The sequence below is a fragment of the Triticum dicoccoides genome, chromosome 4A, assembly GCF_002162155.2.
Source record: "Triticum dicoccoides isolate Atlit2015 ecotype Zavitan chromosome 4A, WEW_v2.0, whole genome shotgun sequence".
NCBI lineage: Eukaryota > Viridiplantae > Streptophyta > Magnoliopsida > Poales > Poaceae > Triticum > Triticum dicoccoides.
The window spans coordinates 568,881,292-568,903,403 of NC_041386.1; the positions used below are offsets into that span (position 1 = coordinate 568,881,292).

At 45.9% G+C, this 22,112-nt stretch overlaps 3 protein-coding genes across 7 annotated transcripts; 1 reads left to right on the forward strand and 2 right to left on the reverse strand.

Annotated features, from left to right (window-relative positions):
- Positions 1-477: 477 nt before the first annotated feature.
- LOC119289159 (CSC1-like protein RXW8) lies at positions 478-4,757 on the forward strand. The gene is made up of 11 exons (XM_037568558.1): positions 478-584; positions 914-1,254; positions 1,373-1,519; positions 1,609-1,672; positions 1,785-1,994; positions 2,307-2,498; positions 2,647-2,945; positions 3,077-3,353; positions 3,491-3,766; positions 3,851-4,084; positions 4,198-4,757. Exons 2-11 carry the CDS (start codon positions 971-973, stop codon positions 4,450-4,452), a joined length of 2,238 nt encoding a protein of 745 aa, XP_037424455.1. The 5' UTR covers positions 478-584; positions 914-970; the 3' UTR covers positions 4,453-4,757.
- A 1,059-nt stretch (positions 4,758-5,816) lies between these two features.
- Positions 5,817-11,775, reverse strand: LOC119286815 (inositol-tetrakisphosphate 1-kinase 3-like). 5 transcript variants are annotated; one of them, XR_005140665.1, is made up of 11 exons: positions 11,420-11,774; positions 9,654-9,735; positions 9,467-9,499; positions 9,182-9,302; positions 8,578-8,670; positions 7,171-7,278; positions 6,907-7,083; positions 6,737-6,792; positions 6,572-6,656; positions 6,285-6,375; positions 6,059-6,199 (listed from the first exon to the last, which is right to left on the reverse strand). XR_005140665.1 is itself a non-coding variant. In XM_037566280.1 (10 exons), exons 1-10 carry the CDS (start codon positions 11,605-11,607, stop codon positions 6,090-6,092), a joined length of 999 nt encoding a protein of 332 aa, XP_037422177.1. In that variant the 5' UTR covers positions 11,608-11,775; the 3' UTR covers positions 5,817-6,089. The 5 variants fall into 5 exon arrangements, 4 of the variants coding, with proteins under 4 accessions (XP_037422177.1, XP_037422176.1, XP_037422179.1 ...); XM_037566280.1 differs by lacking the exon at positions 6,285-6,375 and having other exon boundaries at positions 5,817-6,199; positions 7,171-7,224; positions 11,420-11,775; XM_037566279.1 differs by lacking the exon at positions 6,285-6,375 and having other exon boundaries at positions 5,817-6,199; positions 11,420-11,773.
- Positions 11,776-17,707: 5,932 nt separating this feature from the next.
- Positions 17,708-20,558, reverse strand: LOC119286816 (tubulin alpha-3 chain). Its single transcript, XM_037566283.1, has 4 exons — positions 20,315-20,558; positions 19,163-19,397; positions 18,692-19,062; positions 17,708-18,574 (listed from the first exon to the last, which is right to left on the reverse strand). Exons 1-4 carry the CDS (start codon positions 20,405-20,407, stop codon positions 17,918-17,920), a joined length of 1,356 nt encoding a protein of 451 aa, XP_037422180.1. The 5' UTR covers positions 20,408-20,558; the 3' UTR covers positions 17,708-17,917.
- Between the last annotated feature and the right edge of the window lie 1,554 nt (positions 20,559-22,112).

Sequence of the window (22,112 nt, forward strand, 5' to 3'; positions counted from 1 at the left end):
GTTTTTCACCCTAAAAAATGTGTTTTTCTTGTCTGTAGTCCAGACTTTTTGAACTCCTCTTGCTTTTGAGCAAAGCACACCTTTTTTTTAGACAAGAGCAAAGCACACATGTGGACCTTTTTTTGGAGTCAAGCACAGACGATTTTCGGCCCAAGGTAGAAGATGGGCCGGCCCATTAAAATGTGTCTCTGCTGGATCAGACGTGACGGGCCATCGCGGGCCGGCAGGGGAGCCTGCGGTGCGCTATGCGTTATTAGGACGCGAAGAAACCACCATCCCCTCAAAAAAAACTAAAACGACGCCAAGAAAGAAACCAAAGACGCCACGCGGCTGCATGCAGCACGACGCGACGCGAACGACGCAGCGCCCCCCATCACAACCGCGAGCGCACGGTTGCCTCCGCCCCGCCCTCCCCTCGCCGACAACCCCGCCAATCACCTCCCGCGCGCTGCCGTCGCCAAGGGGCACCGGCCGGCCGGCGACCCACCGCCGTTGCCGCCTCCTCCTCCGCGCGATCGCTGACGACACCAAGGTGCGCTGCTGGATCCGGCAGAGGCCGGTTGCATGTGACGCGCGATCGATCCGTAAGTCTCCCTCGCGCGTGTCATCTCAATTTCCTCCTCGCTCCGGCCGGCCACCGTCGCCGTGCGCCGTGCTCGCTTGGCTCCGGGCCTCTTGATTAGACGCCGTATCTCTTTGCATTGCATGCAGTTTGGGGAATTATTTATTGCAGTGTGTCATTTCGCATCTCAAAAGATCACATTTGGTACTGATTGATCGCAGATCAAAATGCAATCCGCCAAGTACAGCAGAATTCTTAAGATGCATGCTGTCGATTAATTCATCGAACGTGCAGAATTGATTGATCATCCGGTGGACTGAATCTAAATGAGATGTTTGCGTGCGTGCGCAGTTCTTTCATGGGTAGATGGTCAGGAGATCCAAGAGCACAAGGTAGAGGAGGCAGGGGATGGAATTTTCCGCCCTTCTGACTTCGGCGGGCATAAACATCGCCTTGTGCATTCTCTATCTGTCCCTCTACTCCATCCTCCGCAAGCAGCCGCACAACTTCCGCGTCTACTTCGGCCGGCGGCTCGCCGAGGAGAAGTTCCGGCAGCAGGTGGACTACTTCTCCTTCGAGAGGCTCCTCCCCACCGCCGGCTGGCTCGTCAAGGCGTACTGGTGCACCGAGGACGAGATCCGACGCGTCGCCGGCCTCGACTCCGTCGTCTTCCTGCGCCTCTTCATCTTCAGGTCAAATTCCATCTCCCTCTGATTGATGAACGAACCACCATTGTTTGCTTGTTTCTATGTTTCTTTTACTTACAATTACATGCTGCCTGCTTGCTTTGCTTGTTGCGGACTGATGCAGCATACGCATCTTCTCCATAACTACCCTTATCTGTGTCTTTGGAGTGCTCCCTGTGAATTACAATGGCCAAGAAATGGCCCACACGCGGGTCCCAGCGGAGTCGCTCAATGTATTCACCATTGCAAATCTCAAGGAAGGATCAAGCAAGTAAGCTGCATCTTTATTTGTACCCGATCACGTTTAGTTACTGAATTCAAATAATCTGACTGACACGCGGCCTTTGTTTTTATGTACAGGCTTTGGGTGCATTGTACTGCTTTATATGTTATAACAATCTCAGCCTGTATTCTTCTTTTCCAAGTAAGACCTGTCCACAATATAATGCTGTTCATGTTTGTTACCAAAAGATTCTTACCCAAAAAAGTTCAGAGCAACCATATGCTGTAGCTGATTATACATCTTCATGTTGCAGGAGTACAGGTATATCTCAAGAAAGAGATTAGCACACATCACTGGATCAACGCCCAATCCGGGTCATTTTGCTGTGCTTGTTCGCTCGATTCCAAAGTCACACAACGAGCTTCTTGATGACACCATCAGGAATTTCTTTCTTAACTATCATGGATCTAGTTACCTGTCACATCAGATGATCTATCGAAAAGGAAAGTTGCAGAATTTTGTGGTAAGAATTCTGCTTTTCAAATATGATTAGTTGGAACTCAAATTATTTACCTATTCTCTATGAAATTTATTCTTGTGAAACTAGTCTACGGTTTTGATGTTCTCTACATTTCAAAATGATCGAATTTCTATGATGCATGTTCGCACTTCTGAGTTAGTTCGATTCAATTTCGCTGCACTGGTAAAATGTGTATGCACTACTTTTACACTTGCCGTTCAAATTCAGCTTGACACAGAAGAGGCCCTATATATACATATATGGATATCTTGCACTGACTACTTAAGATCATTTCCTCAAACTCTGTTTTTGCAGGATAGTGCCGAGAGGGCTTACAGGAAATTTGTAAGAGTAAAACTTTCGGCATTTGACCAGAACATGCGGTCTAGCTTGAATAGATGTGGTCTCTGCGGAGTACAAGCTTCCTCGTTTGAGCTTTACCGCAACAAGTTCGTCGAGGCCAAGAAGTCAGACCTCACTGATCCAGAAGTAGTCGAGGCTCAAAAGGTCATCGTTATCACTTGATCTAGTTAAAACTACTATTACTGCATGTTTAAAGTTTTGACCAGCACATTGCATGATCTCATTCTTTTTTGTCTGAACGATTTCTATGCATCCTCTCCTCATAAATAAATCTAGTCCTGCTGCCCAACAGGACTGCCCAGGTGCTATAGTGTTCTTCAAGACTCGCTACGCGGCAATTGTGGCCTCCCAAGTTCTTCAGTCTTCGAACCCTATGCTATGGGTGACAAATCTGGCGCCGGAGCCGCGCGACGTCTACTGGTCGAACCTCTGGATACCCTACAGGCAGATCTGGCTCCGGAAAATCGCGACGCTCGCGGCTAGTGTCTTCTTCATGTTTGTCTTCATCGTACCCGTCGCGTTTGTTCAAAGCATGATGCAGCTGGAACAGCTCAAGCAAATGTTCCCAAACCTGAGAGGCGCACTCAAGACGTAAGTAGTAGAATCTTAATCAATAATCATAGAGATTTCACTTTGTTAACAGGTTTGCATGCAGCTGACGACTGAGCTTGTCGCATCATGCATGCCCTGAGCCTGAAAGAAAGAATCCCTTGTTGGTGCAGGTCATTCTGCGTGAGAGTCGTAACGGGGTACCTCCCCAGCGTGGTCCTGCTGCTGTCCCTGTACACCGTTCCTCCCCTGATGATGCGCTTCTCGGCGATCGAGGGGTCGATTTCTCGCAGCGGCAGGAAGACGAGCGCGTGCACCAAGATTCTCATCTTCAACATCTGGAATGTCTTCTTTGTGAACGTGCTATCAGGGTCCGTGCTCAACCAGCTGAATGTGCTCACTAGACCCAAGGACATGCCGTCTATGCTAGCCGAGCTCGTGCCAAAGCAGGTAGGTTGGTTTCTAGGTTCTAGCTAGTGCCTTAGTTCAAAACTGCGACACTTATTTTGGATCGGAGGGAGTTCTAAGGATTAACTAACTGATGATGGGTTTGTTAATTGTGTGCTTTGTTTGGATGGGCATGGCAGGCAACGTTCTTCATGACCTACGTCCTCACATCAGGCTGGTTCAGTCTATGCTCGGAGATACTGCAGGTGTACAACCTGGTGTACAATTTCTTCAGGAAATTCATATGTTGCTACCAGGACGAGCCAGAATACGTCTACTCTTTCCCCTACCACACCGAAGTCCCCAAGGTCCTCATGTTCAACGTGCTCGGCTTCACGTTCTCGATCATGGCGCCTCTCATACTGCCCTTCTTGCTCGTCTACTTTTGCCTCGGCTACTTGGTGTACCGCAACCAGGTATATGCACATGTGTTAATAACTTGATCATCCATCCATGAAAGGAACGGACAATTTTCTTCTGAAATGCATGCATGCTTGCAGATTCTGAACGTGTACTACCCCAAGTACGAGATGGGAGGGAAGCTGTGGCCGATCATGCACAACACCATGGTGTTCTCCCTGGTGCTCACGCAGATCATCGCGCTGGGCGTGTTCACCATCAAGAAGGCGCCGATCTCCACGGGGTTCACCATCCTGCTCCTCATCGGCACCATCCTCTTCAACGAGTACTGCAGGCAGCGCTTCTCCCGCATCTTCAACTCCTTCTCCGCCCAGGTCTCATCATCATACACACATACACACATACATTCATCCATAGCACTTCATTTCCTCTTTGAAAACGAAATGCAAAACTGTAAATGTTGGGCGTGTGTGGTGTCCGCATGCAGGACTTCATCGAGCTGGACAGAGAAGACGAGCAGTCCGGGAGGATGCGGGAGATCCACGAGCACCTGCTGGACGCCTACTGCCAGTCGCCCCCGGGCAGCGCCGACGAGATCCCGATGGAGATGATCATGGAGGACCCGGCGCAGGAGGCGTCCAACTCGAGCCAGGAGCTCTGCGACACGGTGCAGGAGGTGGCCGGCTCCATCATCCAGGAGCACATCGAGGAGCGGCACGGGAGCTCCAGCGGACGCCGCTGATGTGCTGCGTTTTGGCTCTCTTTTATTTGTGCCTTGGCTAGCTACCGGCCGATCTGTGGCTTACGTACGGTCGATGAATCTCGACCTAATTATACGTGTATGTAGGGTGGGTTAGCCCAAGTAGACGACCACGATGATGATTAAGATGGAGCTAACTAACTGGCTTGTTGGATCCTATGTATGTTGTAGGTACAGGTTTGTTTCGGTTTCCGAGGGTGTCAACTGTGCAGATTAATTAGGAACTAATGGCTTACGATTTCACCTTCTTATGATAACACAAATGATGGTAACCTGACACATTTGTAACGAGCTCGTCGATTAAATATTTCCACTTCCAGTAATCGCAAATATAGGGATGAAACCACTTCAAGTAATCACAAATATACGGATGAAACCTGTGCGGATTTGGATACGGTTTTGTCGGATTCGGACATGAGTAACAGCCTCAAGTCAGAACCACATATTGCACATGCATACACGGCGAACATATCATTAATAAAAAACTGCAGCACAACTTAACCGATGTGCGCAATTACATCTTCCAAGACAGCCTTTATGTACAGAATACAACCAGTGTATAAGTTAACATATTTAAACTGAAACTATACACAAGATGAGCAAGTAGTAATACTTATGCACATTCAACACACAAAAACAGTGGAACATAGGAAGCAAAAATCCGCAACAAAACACTAACAAGCATGTGCTATCTCATAGAGAAAGATAACACTCATGTGATACAAGTTAATAGTTAAAATTTTACAGGTAAATTCGATAGTCGTATCTAAAAAAATGGATAATCCGGCTAGAAAAATCAGATTATATCATCATATGTTAATAATACTATAGCATATACCATATCTTAGCAACCGGTCTAAGTTTCGGACGGAGTGTATTTAGATGTCCAAATCTCTTGCACAACATATGCTGTTAGATTCGGAAATGATTTCAGGCAGAAATTAACCATTCACCAAGTACTCACGGCGGGTGCAAGTGGCATCCCGCCAAGTAATACTCACGGTCACGGCTACCACATGGACATGCTCAAGAGATCAGCTAGCTAAATTCGTTAGTCTACACACAATCTGAAACCTTAACACCTTAATCACCACAGAAGCTTCACACGTACCTTAACATTGTGCCACCACAGAAGCTTCAGACATAGGCAGTCAAGGCGGTCGCGATAAGTCTAGGAACGAGTAGCATGCCGTTCTTTCTCACACAAACGGTAGAAGCAAAGCAACCCGGCCGTGTTGCAGGTCTGCGTTTTAGCCAAGACCTCCGCCAGTGCACAACCACACGTCAGCGGGAAAATATTGCGTGGATTGTTCTACATAACTTTGAGATTTCTGGGACACCTGACGTGGGTGCGGATACCCGCTCGATTCCATTGCTAGGCCGAACAAGATTATTCGAGAACATGAAGAGAACACAGTTGTGCCAAAATGCGGATTAATAATTACAGTTCAACACAGTCCTCGCTGCCTTATCATCGCAACTACTGATGCCCAACTCTACCACAGATGAGATCTGATGATCCCTCTCCTCCTGATATGCACATTCATTTGTACACACAGCGAATGCGAAGAGACAACATACTGGCAAAGGTCAGAGGGAAGTTGGTCGGTCTCGACTCTTCAGCCCTCGCCCGAGGTATAGCCCGGTCGTCGCTTGTACTCCTTCTGCTGGTCTAGGCTCAGCAGGAAGTCGGTGAAAACATGCTCGTATCCAGGCATCTTACCATACCCTGCAACCAAAAAAGATTTATCTGAGGAATTTCTAATATACTTGAAAAAAATGCCATAATGGTCCTATCCTCATTTTGCACCTACTAGCCAGATTGCGTTGACACAATGAGTTAGCTGACAGCCAGACATGGGAGGTCAACATCTCACTTCGCAGTGTATCCAAGACCGGTCATTTCTTGAGAATGCAACAAGGAACCATGTGACTTTTGGCTGCCCAAAGTAAGATTCTGATAATCCACAATCTTCTCCAAGAAGTAATAATGTTTATTTATTTTAACAAATCCATGTGCTATTCGAAACTCATAAGCAGAAGACGGCTCAAACTGATATCAGATAAAGTAGACACTCTTGAAACAAGTTTGATCACATACCAGGAAAATAGTTCATGTCTATAACATAAAACCGATCCCTTGTCCCATGCTCTCTGATCATATCTATGTTGAATAGCCTAAGACCCTGTCAATCAGGCATACAGGTGATATTAATCATATGGCATCAAATGAAGCAGAACTAACAAGTGCAAGAATCTCTGGTACCAGTCGGCGGCGCAGCTCTCTTGCCAATATCTCAAGCAGTGGCCTTGGAGGAAGTTCTGATGCAATATGTAAAAACATCAGTTGACAAATGTACTTTCTGAAATCAATGTAGAACGGCAACATGCCAACAATTACTGTAAGACAAGAGAACCCAAGCCATGGAAGTTTACCAGCAACATGCGGGTCAAGATCTGCATCCTCCGCAGTGGCTGCAGCACAAGAGACCCTCGGAAACCGGAACACTCCGGCGTTATTTGACAGATCACCCTCATCCACGTTAGGCAGTGAGAACCTACGCACTACCCTAATTGCATCCCCAACAATGTAGACCTTAAATAAGACGCCGCCTATAAATGAGAGAAACAAAACAAAAGGTTAATACAGAACTGGAAAAATGTTCGTAGGAACGACCAGATAAAATTCAAGTACAATACCATGGTTAACAAATTCCTGAAGAACCAACGGAGGCTCAAGCTTCGTCAAGGAAGCTGCGTCATAAGCAAGAGACAACTCATGAGACTTCGCCACCAGAGGCTTCGCCACTGCACACAGTATAAGTGGTTAACAGGCCATATTGGAAAGACAAATTGCCAGGAGATTTAAAACAGACCCCAGTAATGCCAATAATTAAATACTCCAGTCAGGTAAACATTAACTCAGCTTAAATTTATGTTAAACTTCATTTCAAACAACAATGTCAAACACTCGGCGTTACTTGGAGTAATTGCATTCTGGAGCAGGCATTGAGTAACTAATTTCGAGTTGTGCCATCTAAATAAGGTATATAACACCAGTGAACTTGCTCTAGTTATGTGCTTTGAACCAGGTACAGTCCAGGTTAAGAGAAAAACTAGTCAGTGGCGCAAGCAGTCAGGTGACACGTGGAGTTGACATGCAGGAGGAGGTCCATGTCAAGCATTCTCAGGATAAACAGCCTATGCAATCAGACCCTAGAAAGGGTCAAACTGCTGCTCCTTCTGTCCAGGCCGCACAGTGGAACCTAGAGATGTAAAGAGCTCTCACTCAATCATCGATGGGTCCAAAGGAAGGGCCCCGGAGGAAAGCTATGGCTCGAGGAGTGCCCTCATAAGCTTCTGCACATGTGCCAGTTTCTGTGGGTTCTCTTTTTTTGTTCTTTTTGTGGATTTGGGTGTGCTTGTAGGTTTGTGGATTTGGGTGTGCTTGTAGGGGTGGTATCAAAATTAAAGAAGGCCCACTTATGTTATGTGCATGATGTGAACATAAAGGGTGAACTCACGACTACTGACATAACATCTGGCGAGAAATGCAATTTTACTCTTCTGACTGAAAGATGCATTTGCTTATATCTCATCCAGAACACGGAATGCTGATTCCGGCTCAAAAAAAAGAACAGGGAGCACTCCAATCGATTTACAGAAAATCCTAGATACACCTTGGAATGATCGAGCCATACAAAAAGCATAGCAATGTCTAATGTTAATAGACCTTCATTTTTATTTTGTCTATTATTAGGTTACACGGAGAAGACCTAATCCAGTTAGTTCACCATGGATTGGATTTGTACCCTTCAAGCTATCTGTAACCTACTACCTATCCATCAAATGTACAGGCTACAGAAGTAAATACTACAACTAACATGACAATCATATGAACCGATCAACCAGGCAAGAAATGGAGGAAAGATGCTGGAAAATGAACACTTGCTCTAGCACGTACAAAATTTTCACAGAAGTCAAGAGGACAAAGCATGTCCATTCACCTGTGAGAGATGGCAATGGAGACCTGAATTTTGTTTCTATAGTACAGAGTGCCTTATGGTAGCTGAAAAGAGAAAGACTGCCCTTATAAGGCAGACTTACCTAATGGAAGCGATAGCCCAGCCCTCATAACCGCAGCTGGTATTGACAATGGGTCTGTGTTAACAAATAGCTGCTTCGGAACACCAACTTTACCTGCAAAAATCAACTGCACATGGTGATCAAATCAGCCTTTGAGAAGGTTCCAAGAACCAACCCATTATATCAAAGCTACTGACAGTGGAGGGAATTTTCGATGAAAGCAGATAAAAGTTTACTGCCAATTTAAGTGTGCCAATTTAAGTGTGTAAAGATAAAAGATAAACAATCAAAAAGGATCACAAGCTTCAACAGTCATTGGTAAAGGGGTCAGCGTCACAAAAAATATGATAGTTCAGGTGACAAGAGAATAAAGGGTTCACGTCAGCCAAATGTACAGTACAGTGGAACACATTGCCTAATACTACATTTAATAGCATATCATATACGCTTAACATACCCATATCATTACTTGAACTAGTATTTGCAACATGTTAATACGAGATTAATCCAAATATAATGAACTTAATTTGTTCAACCAGAAAAGGCAAGTGAATTTCTGTATAATCATAGTAAGGATGATGGGTTACTTCCAAACATAAATTAGAAGAAAATTCATAAAAAATACCATGACAATCCGCAAGGTCCAGTTTAGAAACTTCTTGAAGCATAGATTGGCGGTTCAGCAAATGTTCTATGGCACCTGGTGGGTCAAGAACAGTAACTTCTGGGTGTGTCTCTCTATATTCCTATCAAAATGATGCAAAACCATCAGCGGAAGTTTAAAATGATAAAAGGACAGAATGTGCATATAATATTTAAATAACCATATTGAAAATGTCTTACAAAGATATTGAACATGTCTCGCAAAGAGAAGTTCAACAGTGGTTTTAACATATTGTATGCTACTGACCTCCAACCGTCGTTGCCACTCCTTTCCAGTCAACTGTAGAAAATACAATTTTATCATTTTGTCGTCAATGAATAAGAAAATGCTTTTCGCAAAAAAAAAAGGAAATCTCAGAGAACAATACTAAAAGTATAACATTCCCTTGACATAAAATACATGGGTAGGAGCTAAATATACTCCGTATAGCTACCTTATGCAGAATAACATCAAAAGGGCCTTGATCTGACAGTGGAAGCTTTTGATCAATTGCAACAAATTGAATGCCTTTCTTCCTGCATTAATTTTGCAAGGATGAGAAATAAATAATCTGGAAAATCTAACAAATAAGTAAGTCTGCAGCACCAGTTGCTCAACGGAAGCAATTGGCGGCTAGCCAACACTTCAACATATTAATCCAAGTTATAAAATTACAACTTAAAAGCATTAAACCTAAAGTAATGCAAATATTTAAAGTCTCCAACCTCTTGTATGTTAATAAGTACCCAGACAACATAAATGAGCAGTAAATTGTCTTGAAATGAATGTTTACAGGTTATATTTTATTGAATATTATATAAGATAGATGAACCTGGTTTAATGATAATTATATTAGAATGAATTTTTAGTCCACACTGAGCATTAGTGATGTGCTGATTTGCATGATAGAAAGGTAATGCACATGTTAAATCATGTGGATCCTTTAACTATTGTCAGAATCTTATCATGCTGGACCTATACTATTTTCATATTCGGCAATCCACATCCTGCTCTGGTCCTAGTGATGTGAGGATGGCACAAGCTGACAAGTAAAAAAACTGAGCATGTAACTGCAATTTGCAAATTGATGACATATTCTAGATCTCTGGTGTATTTAAGCCAACTTGGAACCCTGCAGTTGCTTACCATACACACTTGGTCACACCAGTCAATAACTCGAACATTTTGTAATAAGGTTAGACACAATTACTCGAATAATGTCAAAACAGTGCATTTCAGTGGCAGCTTCCTGTATTAGTTCAGGGATCTACTTAATTTACAGTTTAGTGAATAAATTAAGAAAGGGTCACTACTGGAAGCGAATATAATATCACCATAAGACCGGGAGTGCATCGATGTCACTATCCTATCCCAAAGAAAACAGCATCAATACAAAGACGTGCTTGAATAGACTAATTTCAGTCAGTGCGCACAATGATTCCACAAAAATGAGACTCCAATTCATTGATTGAATAAATGGGTGTTTTAAAATTATCTGAAATTGCTGGTAACTACTGAAGCAGGTGTCAAGAAAGCCTCCATAATGCACAATAAACCAAAAATAAAAGCCTATAAAGCATACCGTGCAAGGTAAACAAAGCAGATGATACTCTAATGGATATCACGATCGGGAGTATCAATCAAGAAACCCTTTTCACCACCTTTTGGACTATAACTTGACAAAAACGTTTTCCCTCTTTTAATCCTATTTGAAGCTAAAGCATTCCCCTCCCTTTTGTGCTCAACAGCTTTGTAATCTCTTTAACTCAGACTAACAATTAGTGGGTGGGACAACAATAAGCACTAGCCATTTCCGTCCCTAAGCAGAGCAAAGAAGGGGGACCGTGTGCCCGGAATCTTCTCCAGTCAAGAACAGAGGTCAATGAACGAGGTGTTAATTAACGCAATAACATTAAGAAACGATATATGTATCATTCAGTAAGTTCTCCTCTTGGTTACGGAGTGACCAGAAGGATCATGAATTTCCGCTGTATATCTTCCAAATTGTGCAGAACCTGGACAGGATAATTTTTCCTGTTCCATCCAACTCACAAGGACAAACAACAGGGGCCGTCTGACCAAGCGCTTTTCCCCCAATGCAGGACATGCTAATCATCTCAAAAAAACAATCGGCGCATTTCCAAACAAATCATCTCTCCGCACCTAGATGGACTCGAAACAAACGCGACCGGACGAATCTACAGGCGACGTCGTCGGTACCTGGCGAGCCCCCGGAGCTTGGGCTGGAGGAAGCTCTTGGCCTTCTTGGACGTGAGCGCGTACCCGACCACCAGCTCCCTGGCGCGCGCGGGCGCCGTCGCCGGCATCACCTGCTCCTCCGCCGCTACCGCCGCGGACTCCTCCGGCTCCGCGCCCCCTTCCGTCCCCACGCACCCGCCCGACACCATCGCCCCCGCGCCGGCGCCGAACCAATTGGCCGGCGGGATCGGAATGCGGCGAGCGCACTCGGGAACAAGCGGAGCGGAGGCGGAGACAGGTGTATGTGTGTGCGTGCGCGTGAGGGCGCCGTGTGGAGAGAGAGAGAGGGAGAGGGGAGGAGGAAGAGAGAGAGAGGCGGGGATGGGGGGCGTGTGCGTATTTGTAGGTGGAGGACGGGAGCAACTTCGCCTTTGGGACATGGAAACAAAGTGTCGCCGGATTACCGTTTTGCCCCTGGCTTTTTTCTGCTTATTTTCTTGGTGTTTCCATGTGGATATTTTTCTCAACTTTGTTTTGGTTAAATATTTTCTCAGTTTCTTTGTGCTTAAGGTTTCTCTTTGCTTAGCTAGCCAACAGAAATACTCCCTTTGTTTTTTTTTACTCCGCGTATTAGGTTTGGTCAAAGTCAAGCTGAAAAGTTTATAGATAAAAATATTAACATATACAATAATAAATCAGTACCAATAGATTTATTACTGAATGTACTTCCACTTCATATAGATTTGTTATGGTAAATATTTATATTCTTTTCTATAAATTTGGTCAAGTTTTAATAAATTTGACTTCAGCCAACTCTAATATGCGGAGTAAATAAAAACGGAGGAAGTACAAGGGAAACGCCTTAACTTTTATTTTATTTTTTGCGGGTTCGAAACGAAATGTGTGGATAAAGCAGTGAAATAAAACCTCCAGATTGCGTGTATCTAAGCATCCCTCGAGTGACTATGGCTCACGCATCCTGTCGCACACGTAATATAACTAGTAATGTGCACGTGCAACGCGCGTCCAATTTTATAGCATGTCGAGGGGCTTTACATAGTCGCCACCCACTGTGACGACTCTCTCCATTCGTTGCGCCAATGTTGTCTAATGTTTGTCCATTCTGGAATACCTACCGCGGCATCCTCATTTCTCCACTCAAAGAATGTGGTGCACCCTTCGGTCTCACTCCCCAGTGCAGCAAGGTCCTGGCTCACGACATATGGGTAGTCAAGGCGATGTTGCTTCGTAACTACTCTGATCTCACCTTGCATGCATCACTGCTTGGATGGCTTGACCGCATACTCTTGCTGGATCTTGGGAGTTTGGTGAGGCATACTGTCCATAATTATATACTCCCTCCGTTCCTAAATATTTGTCTTTCTAGACATTTCAAATGACTACTACATACGGATGTATGTAGACATATTTTAGAGTGTAGATTCACTTATTTTGCTCCGTATGTAGTCACTTGTTGAAATGCCTAGAAAGACAAGTATTTAGGAACGGAGGGAGTACATCGGTGTGGGAAGACTCTTCCACCCGCCCTTCTTCAAAATATTGGTTGTGGCTTGGTACGATTGAGGGGATATAAAGCATTAGAGCATGCCATTACGAAGAATATTTATGTAATTAATGTCATTTTGCAAGATTAATTAGAATTAATGCAATTAATGATGTTTCCGAGAGCAATTACAATTAATGTTATTTTCAGTTTTATTGGAATAGCATGAGGCGTTGGACATAGGTGATTGGATGGTTGAGATCATTTGGATTCACCAAACTCGTGATATTATAAATAGTAGTCAAGTAGACAATATATACATTTGCATTTACATTACAACTTTGCTGTGTGAATATAAGTGTCACGATCACCTTTCTATAGTGAAGGTGGCTAGTCGAAGATGGAAATTCATGGAAAAAACAACCATCGGTTGGATGGTTTAGGAGAGTGGTTATATCTATAGGATTCCATGGATTAAAACAACTTTTTGTGTCTCATTAAAGTTAATATTTTTTTCAACGTGGGGTGATGTTTCCAGCAATAGCAAAGCATTTATATTGACTTCGTCGATCTTGATCTCCATGACTCTAGTCATCGGCACTCAACGTGTCAATGTTTTTATGTGTCGTGCTCGGGTTTCTAGCGGAACTTCTCCCAAACGAAGCACGACGCTGAATTACCTAGTGTTATGCATAGAAGAAACTAAACATATTTTTTGCAGGAAAAAAATTGAACAAATTGAAATTGAGTTGTGCGACCGGCACAAGCTATGATTTAGTCCAGTTATTCAGTATGACACCATAAATCAAGATGGAACATATTAAATATGTAACACCGTATTTGGATTTAGCCATTTGTAATCATATAAGCCTTTGTTTTCTTTTTTAGAAAATAATGACATGAATTTGAGCCTTTTGTCAAGTTGAATTATGTTGTCCACAAAACTAGAGCGGATTATTGGAACCTAGGCATGTACGATCCCATATATGAAATTTCGGCCATAAATACATTATTTATGTTTCAAAAAATACGAAAAAAACACCATGTATATAAAGAATGGATGCATGATTAGAACCTAGTCATGTATGCATTGTACCTAGATTTGTAGTAAAACATGTCCCAAAAGAAGCACGATGTTGAATTACCTAGTGGTATGCCCAAAAGAAACTAAATATTTTTTCTAGGAAAAACTAGAAAAATGATTTGTGTGATGGCACAAACAATCATTTACTCCAATTATTGGTATGACAGCATAACTCGAATTTTTTTCTTTTGATGGGACATACTCAGTGGCGGAGCTACCTTGGGGCCAACCCGTGCTTTGGCCCGTCCATCTCAGGCAGAACACTGCCCAGCTAGCCTGCTAACTGACTTGCCCATCTCTTTTCTATGCTTTTCTCTTTACAATGGCCCGCCCAACTAATCTAATGAAGCTCCGCCACTGGACATACTATTAAACTTGTAGCATTGTGTTTGGTTTTAGCTATTTGTAATCTTATGTGCTTTTGTTTTCCTTTTTAGAAAATAATCATATGAAACTGCCTTTCGTCCGTTTGAATTATGGTGCCCACCGAACTAGAGCGGATTTGTAGAATCTAGGCATGTATGATCTCTGCAGGAAATTTCACTAAAAACACATTATTTAAGTCTTAAAAGTAAAAAACCATGTATGTGGATAATGGACACAAGTATGTACATATAAACTCTGAAACTGTTTTTTTTTGCGGGGATAAACTTTGAAACTTAAAGCATGATCATTTGCATCGTATGCAAAATTCCCAAAATGGTCAAGAAACAGTGCGAGTTACTGCCAAAACATCCAACTTGTGATTTTTGCACGGCCATGTTTAAGTTTCATAAGTTTCACTGCGAAGGCGTCTGTAGCGACTGCATTAATCTCAAGATGATGTGACGGCTCAGTCTCTCGTAGATGCTCATAAGGGTAGGGTATGTGTGCGTGCGTTAGTTAATAGGGGCGAGTGTATGTGCGTATGTATGGCACTGTGTTAAAAAAAAAAGTGTAAACGCACATACTCGGGTCTATTCTCTACATGCCCATTTTCGTTTAAAAAGATAAACTTAAATAATTTGTTTTGGGGCCGAATTTCCGTCTCCGTGGCTTCTGATCGGCAGGGTTCAGAACATCCCCTCTCTCGGGGTCCAGCTTGTCCGGAAGAGGTTCAACGAGGAAGCTGCCGCTGCCACGGGGTGGGTATCCTAGAAGCAATCGCCAGCGCTTCTTCTGATCTTCTCTCGTGATTTCGTGGACGTCTCCTCCCCGAGTTCATGCAAATCCGTCGCCATGGGAGTTTTTCGAATAAAGTCGCCATGGGGGTTCATGCAAATCCGTCCACACCCATCTCTCTACACGAGGAGCACCACGCTAGCTAATCCATATCCGTCGGCTAATGAAAGATTGACAGTTGACCAGAGCTGCAACCTGCAATATCCCTGCAGCTGCAATTCCTCCCAAGTGGCTCGTCCACTCCCGTCTCACATCTCGTGCTAATCCCTACCGCCTCCAGCTGCTTCGGGTTGTCTCTGACGCGCATGTGACGTGGGTGCCAAGCATCATGCATGGCATGGCTTGAAACGGAAGTGCTCCGGAGCTTCAGGGTTTAGCAACATACCACCATCCAGATAAGAAAAACCTACTCCCTCCGTTCTGAATTACTTGTCTTTGATTTGTCTAGATACGGATGTATCTAGACTCATTTTAGTGCTAGATACCTTCGTATCTAGACAAATCTAAGACAAGTAATTTGGAACGGAGGGCGTAGCTGGTAAGATGAGGGCGAGCTGTTCGCCAGGAGATATCGATCATAGGATTTTAAATGATTAGATTCCCACATCCTTCTCCCGAGCATCTGGTGGTAAAGAAGAAGGGTCTGCTGCAGAGACGTGAAGGTGACTGCACAAAATGACAGGGATTTTTAAGTTCACGTGGACCTGCTGGATGTTATCGCAAGTTATCTCAAAGAATGAGACGGCAGAAGACGTAGAGCAGCACCATGTGTTTCACACAATAAGATCTTCAGACGTAGAGAAATTATGGGCCCACAACACACCGCCATCAAGATCTTCAGATGCGATTCGCATGAAGAATGATGAGGCAAACCGGCCGTCCGGACTTCAAGAACGGAAAACCGTCCAGAAAATAACGAAACTGCTGTGTGGACGACAATAGCCGGACAAACTGCGCACGATGGAGTATTTAACGGTGTAGGTTCACTTTGAATCGACGCATGGACGGATTGATGTGCTTCATCGTGCGGAGATCGTCCACAACCGTCGTGTGTGTAGCAGCACTCAGAAAATAAAGGAGGAATTCAGAGTGGAAAGGGGAGTGTCTGACACTGTAAACCTGTCATTTCCCTGTTCTTTTACTGAACGCGAGGAGGTTTAGTTCTATACTGCCGCCTTATATTCAAAAAAATGGCCTGTGCGGTTGTGAGTTTCTTTTCGCCTGAGTAGTTAGTTCGTGTTATGTTTGTATTGGTTTTGGCCCGGTTTTCCGTTAATTAACTGAGCAATTCTCTTCTTCTTAATTCATCGATGAGGCAAAACTTTTGCCTCCGTTTCGAAAAAAAAATGGCCGCAGGGTTGGGCGGTAGGTAAACCTGTGAGATTTAGCAAAAGGTGGAACTGCTGCACCAACTCACCATGTTTATCAGATGGCAACATCGCATTGCCATCGTACCCCTGGGAGCAGGGAGGGGGGCTGGGCTGTGGACCGGGAGAAGAGCAGCGAGTGGCACAACAAATATCTCGGCGCACAGGGAGATTTGACCTCGCCACGCCCACAGGATGCCTATCTCCATCCCGTTCATCTTTTTCTGAGGTGGGCAATCATAAACAAGAAGCATGCATATCCACTCTCTCAAAGTTAGGTCACATTCTTGTGGACGGATAGGAAGGGGATCAATCAGGAGCATGAGAACTGAGGCAAAACAAACCTGTTTCTTGCTTAAACTATGCCGATTAAACTATGCCAAGACACACTGATTAGTGACTACTAAAGAACTATACTCTAGCCTCTAAGGCTAAGCCATAGCTGGGACAAACCGTGGGAATACAATACTAGCCTGGGTGGAGCTCTCATAGAAACACTAATGTGCTGCGGCACACTGATCGCTGATGCACCGTATGTGAACCTTCACCTTCACAAGAGGCTGCCTGCAGGGATATTGGTCCATGGCCGAAAGTATTGATCGGCAAGTTTGCTGGTGCTCACGATTCCGCAAGCACGCGACGTGATGGAAGAATAGGGCATCGCGGCATCTTTGATATTTCTCTGAACTGTCGGGGTCTCGAGAAATGCACGGACGTGAAAGAAATGCTTTATGGGAGGTCAGTCTCAGTACTTGACAACAACTAAGCAACCAGGAAAAACGGCACATGTTTCAGGTCCGCATAGTACAAGCGCAAGAGAGAAAGCAATAGGTCAAGGGTATATCACCATACAACCGACAGCGAAAGCTACAGGCACTAGACGTATAGGCTTGGAGATGGGACGATGACTGTTTTGGTGGTGCCAATCAGAGGTTCTACGCAAACTTTTGTTGGAGACTTAGTTCAGACCAGATGCAGGGACTACAGACGGCTATGCAGTTCAGCTCACTTGTTACAGGCGTAGGACTTGACTGGGAAGGAAGCTACAGCAGATATCAGGGAGGCACGACACAAGACGAAGAAACAATATAAACGAGGGATTATCCAGGCGACAACACCAACCAAATCACACGAAGAAACAATACAGATACTGAAACAGGGAAATGGTGATGGACAGCAGCAGAGGCTATGGGTGTAGGCAAACGAGATAACATGCATATTGACCAAGGTGCGAAGCAGGTTCAAACATACCACAGGTTCATACAACACAACAGGTTGTAAACCAAACACCACACAGCAAACATTCAAACAGACAGACAACAGATAAAGCCGCTTGGGCAGATCACAGGATAGTAGTAGACGAAGGCACGCTTGACGTACATCAGGTCGCAAACTCAGCTGCTCTAGTACTCATCACCCTCATCACCGTCCTCGCCCTCGTCGAACTCAGCGCCAACTTCTTCATAGTCCTTCTCCAGGGCAGCAAGATCCTCACGGGCCTCAGAGAACTCACCCTCCTCCATGCCCTCGCCCACGTACCAGTGGACGAAGGCACGCTTAGCGTACATCAGGTCGAACTTGTGGTCGATGCGGGAGAAGACCTCGACAACGCTGGTGGAGTTGGAGATCATGCACACGGCCCTCTGGACCTTGGCGAGGTCGCCGCCTGGGACGACGCTGGGTGGCTGGTAGTTGATACCACACTTGAAACCAGTGGGGCACCAGTCCACAAACTGGATGGTGCGCTTCGTCTTGATGGTGGCCACAGCAGCGTTGACATCCTTGGGCACAACATCACCACGGTACATGAGGCAGCAGGCCATGTACTTGCCGTGGCGGGGGTCACACTTGGCCATCATGGAGGAAGGCTCGAAGGCGCTGTTGGTGATCTCAGCGACAGAGAGCTGCTCATGGTAAGCCTTCTCAGCTGAGATCACTGGGGCGTAGGAGGAAAGCATGAAGTGGATCCTCGGGTAGGGCACCAGGTTGGTCTGAAACTCGTTCACATCAACATTCAGAGCACCATCAAACCTCAGGGAAGCAGTCAGGGATGAGATGACCTGCAGATTGGTTGTTCCACAATGCATTAGATCCCAATATAACATGACTAGACAGTGCAACATATATCATACGTCAAACAGAAAACAAACATGTACTAAGCAGAAACAGGGCTATACCTGAGAAACGAGCCTATTGAGGTTGGTGTATGTTGGGCGCTCAATGTCAAGGGAGCGGCGGCAGATGTCATAGATGGCCTCATTGTCAAGGAGGACAGCCACATCAGTGTGCTCAAGGAGAGAGTGGGTGGACAGGACACTGTTGTATGGCTCAACAACAGAGGTGGAGACCTGAGGGGATGGGTACACTGTGAACCCAAGCTTGGACTTCTTTCCATAGTCAACAGAGAGACGCTCAAGGAGAAGAGAACCAAGGCCAGAGCCAGTTCCACCTCCAACAGCGTTGAAGACAAGGAACCCCTGGAGACCAGTGCAGTTGTCTGCAAGCTTCCTGATACGGTCAAGGCATAGGTCAACAATCTCCTTGCCAACTGCACAAATGGCACCAAAAGTTAGCCAGATGATCAGCAACAGTGATAATTGGTATCATTACACACAGAGTGCACTACACAAGACAAGCACGGCACTTACTGGTGTAGTGACCACGGGCAAAGTTGTTGGCTGCATCCTCCTTGCCACTGATAAGCTGCTCAGGGTGGAAGAGCTGGCGGTAAGTGCCAGTCCTCACCTCATCAATCACAGTGGGCTCAAGATCAACAAAGACCGCGCGGGGGACATGCTTCCCAGCACCAGTCTCACTGAAGAAGGTGTTGAAAGCATCATCACCTCCCCCAACGGTCTTGTCACCGGGCATCTGTCCATCAGGCTGCACAAGGGGGATTAAACAGTGTTAAATGTGCGAAGCTAAATATACTGAATTTTGTAGCAACAGAACAGGAAAACATTCACAAAACAGTTTGAATTACAGATGAATTCATAGCAACAGAACAAGAAAACATTCACAAAACAGTTTGCATTACAGATCAATTCATAGCAACATAAGTATTGTAACAAATTAGAGGTGCATTTCCATATGAGCAGGCAATGTACATACCAGAAACACCAGCGAGGATATAACACGATATGCATGAACAGATATCACCGTATCTAGCAGATTTCGAACAGATCTAAATGGTACAGGACAGGACATTTCAAACAAACGAGTGTGTGCCAATCGGTGATGCTTGCAACATAATAATAATGGATCTACGTCATGGGAGCGTCGAATGTAACAAGTAACAGATCAAACAGGTCATGTCCCTCTACAATATCTACATTCTTATCTATCAATTTCAGAACGATGAGTTCAATTTAGAGGACACTGATCAGATCTACTACATGAACAAACAACACAACCCGAAGCAGGTGAAAATTGCATACAGAATTGCAACCGCTCTGTGATCAAGTGAACTGCAGCACTATACAAGTAAATCTACACCTTAAAATTCAAATTCGAACCATCTGGGATCCAGTGAACTGCAGCGCTATACAAGCAAATCTACACCTAAAGTTCAAATTCGAACCGTCTGCGAAGCAACCGAGACCAACAGAAGCAACCTCATGCACCCTACATTCCGTCAGATCTAGAATTCCCCTTCCAGCAAACGCAGATCAGACCAGCCGCAGTCAGATCCACGCCCAAATCCGACCGAGCACGCCCAGCAACCACCAGAACCCCCGGATCTAGCGCGGATCTAACGCGAAGCATGGCAGAACAAGCTGGGGAAGCGAGCGAATCGGTACCTGAATGCCATGCTCGAGGCAGTAGAGCTCCCAGCACGCGTTCCCGACCTGGATACCGGCCTGGCCGATGTGGATCGAGATGCACTCCCTCATGGCGGCGGGTCGGAGCGGCGGAAGCCGGCGCTACGCTGCGCTGGTGGAGAGATCGGGGGAGGAGGGGAGGACGGAGGCCAAAGCTCGGAAGCGCGAGAGAGAGGCGAGTACGAAGACGCCGGTCTCTGCGATGCTCTGCTTAGGGTTTCCGCTGCCCACACTCGGCTCGTTTTATAGCGCCGCACAGGCTGGACTGGATGGAGTGCGGGCGAAGGGATGGGATGGGCGTTTTTGCATCCGCGCCCTCCCGAATTACTCGGTGCCGGCCAACGGTCGGGTGGTTGGGTTGGGTCAGCCTGTCATGTACCGTTCCGGGAATATGTGGAATCTGAGGGGGCTTGGTGGAATTGTTTGCGCCGAGAGCACGCTTTTTGTTAGCACTTGGGCAGAGAGATTACCCGCCTGCTGCGCTCCTGACGTGTGGGTCCAGGGTTTGTTGCTGGGCGTGTGCGCGCTCGTGGGTGCGATCGGGCTGGGTTGATGTAGTAAGAGATTGGCATTTTTCAAAATATGAAAACAGTCGGTTGGTAGCGGGGGCGCCTCGTCCAGTCATCCTCGTTGGTGAGACTGAGACACCACCGGCGCTGTTCCCCACGACGGGATGTCTCGCCTGCGCCGTGGGCCGTGGCGTGTGGTGGGGAGATGAGCCGTCCGGTGCGCGGGGGGTGGTTGGATGGACGGTTCCATTCCACCGTTCGCGCCGTCGTGGGGAGTCGGGCAGGTTCGAGTAGTTTCGATTTTTGAAATTGGGGAGCGGGAGAACCAACGGCGAGCGTTGCGTGGATCTTCTGCGGAGCCTCTTCGGCCCCTGTGGCACCGCCGTGAATGGCCGTGGTGGACAAGTACTCTCTCCGTCCCATAATATAAAAACGTTTTTTAAACTAGTCTAGTGTCAAAAACGTTCTTATATTATGAGACAGAGGATGTATATGTTTTCTCTCGAATACGCATGAGTGTGCGTATTATTTATTTATTTATTTTGCAGGAAAGAGGATTTCATTCATCAAGTAATATGGTTATACTCAGCGGCGATGATGCTCGTGATCTCGTTGGGAGGGTTACGCAGCCAAACAGCAGTCCGCTGTTGAATACGTCCCAAGTGTGCATATTATTATATATTAAAGGAAGAGGATGGAGACAAGAATCCTTCCACATTGGCGATTACACTGTTACAGTGTTACATGTGGACCAACTCCGCCGGCACAGCCGGAAACTACTCTAGCCTAAGGCCAACTCCGGCGTGCGACTTCATCCTGTCGGGGTGTGTTCGTTTGGAGTAAAACGGACATATCAAACGGCTCAGTGCGCGACCCCATCCTCAAAAAACGTCTGTTTTTGTCTGCTTCGCTCCATCCTGGGAGTAAAGTTGGGCTGGCTTTGGGTCTGAAACGGATACGAGCGGATACTCTCTGCGTCATCCTCGTCCGCGGTGTGTTCTTTTGCATGTGACCCTGGCCCGTCTGTCATTGACCCACACACCCACCCACCCCTCTCTCTCTCTTCTCCTTTTATCTTCCTGGCCCACCACGCACACACACCACCACGAGGCTAAACAGTCGCGGGCCCCGAGGAGCACGCTGTGCTCCAGCCGGTCGGCCTCGCCTGGCCGTCAGAGGCCCCGCCGCCATGGCCTTCCGTAGCAGCTCGCCGCCGCCATGGCCGCGCGCGCTCGCGTGGGGTGCGCGGACAGCGGCGAGCGCCCAGG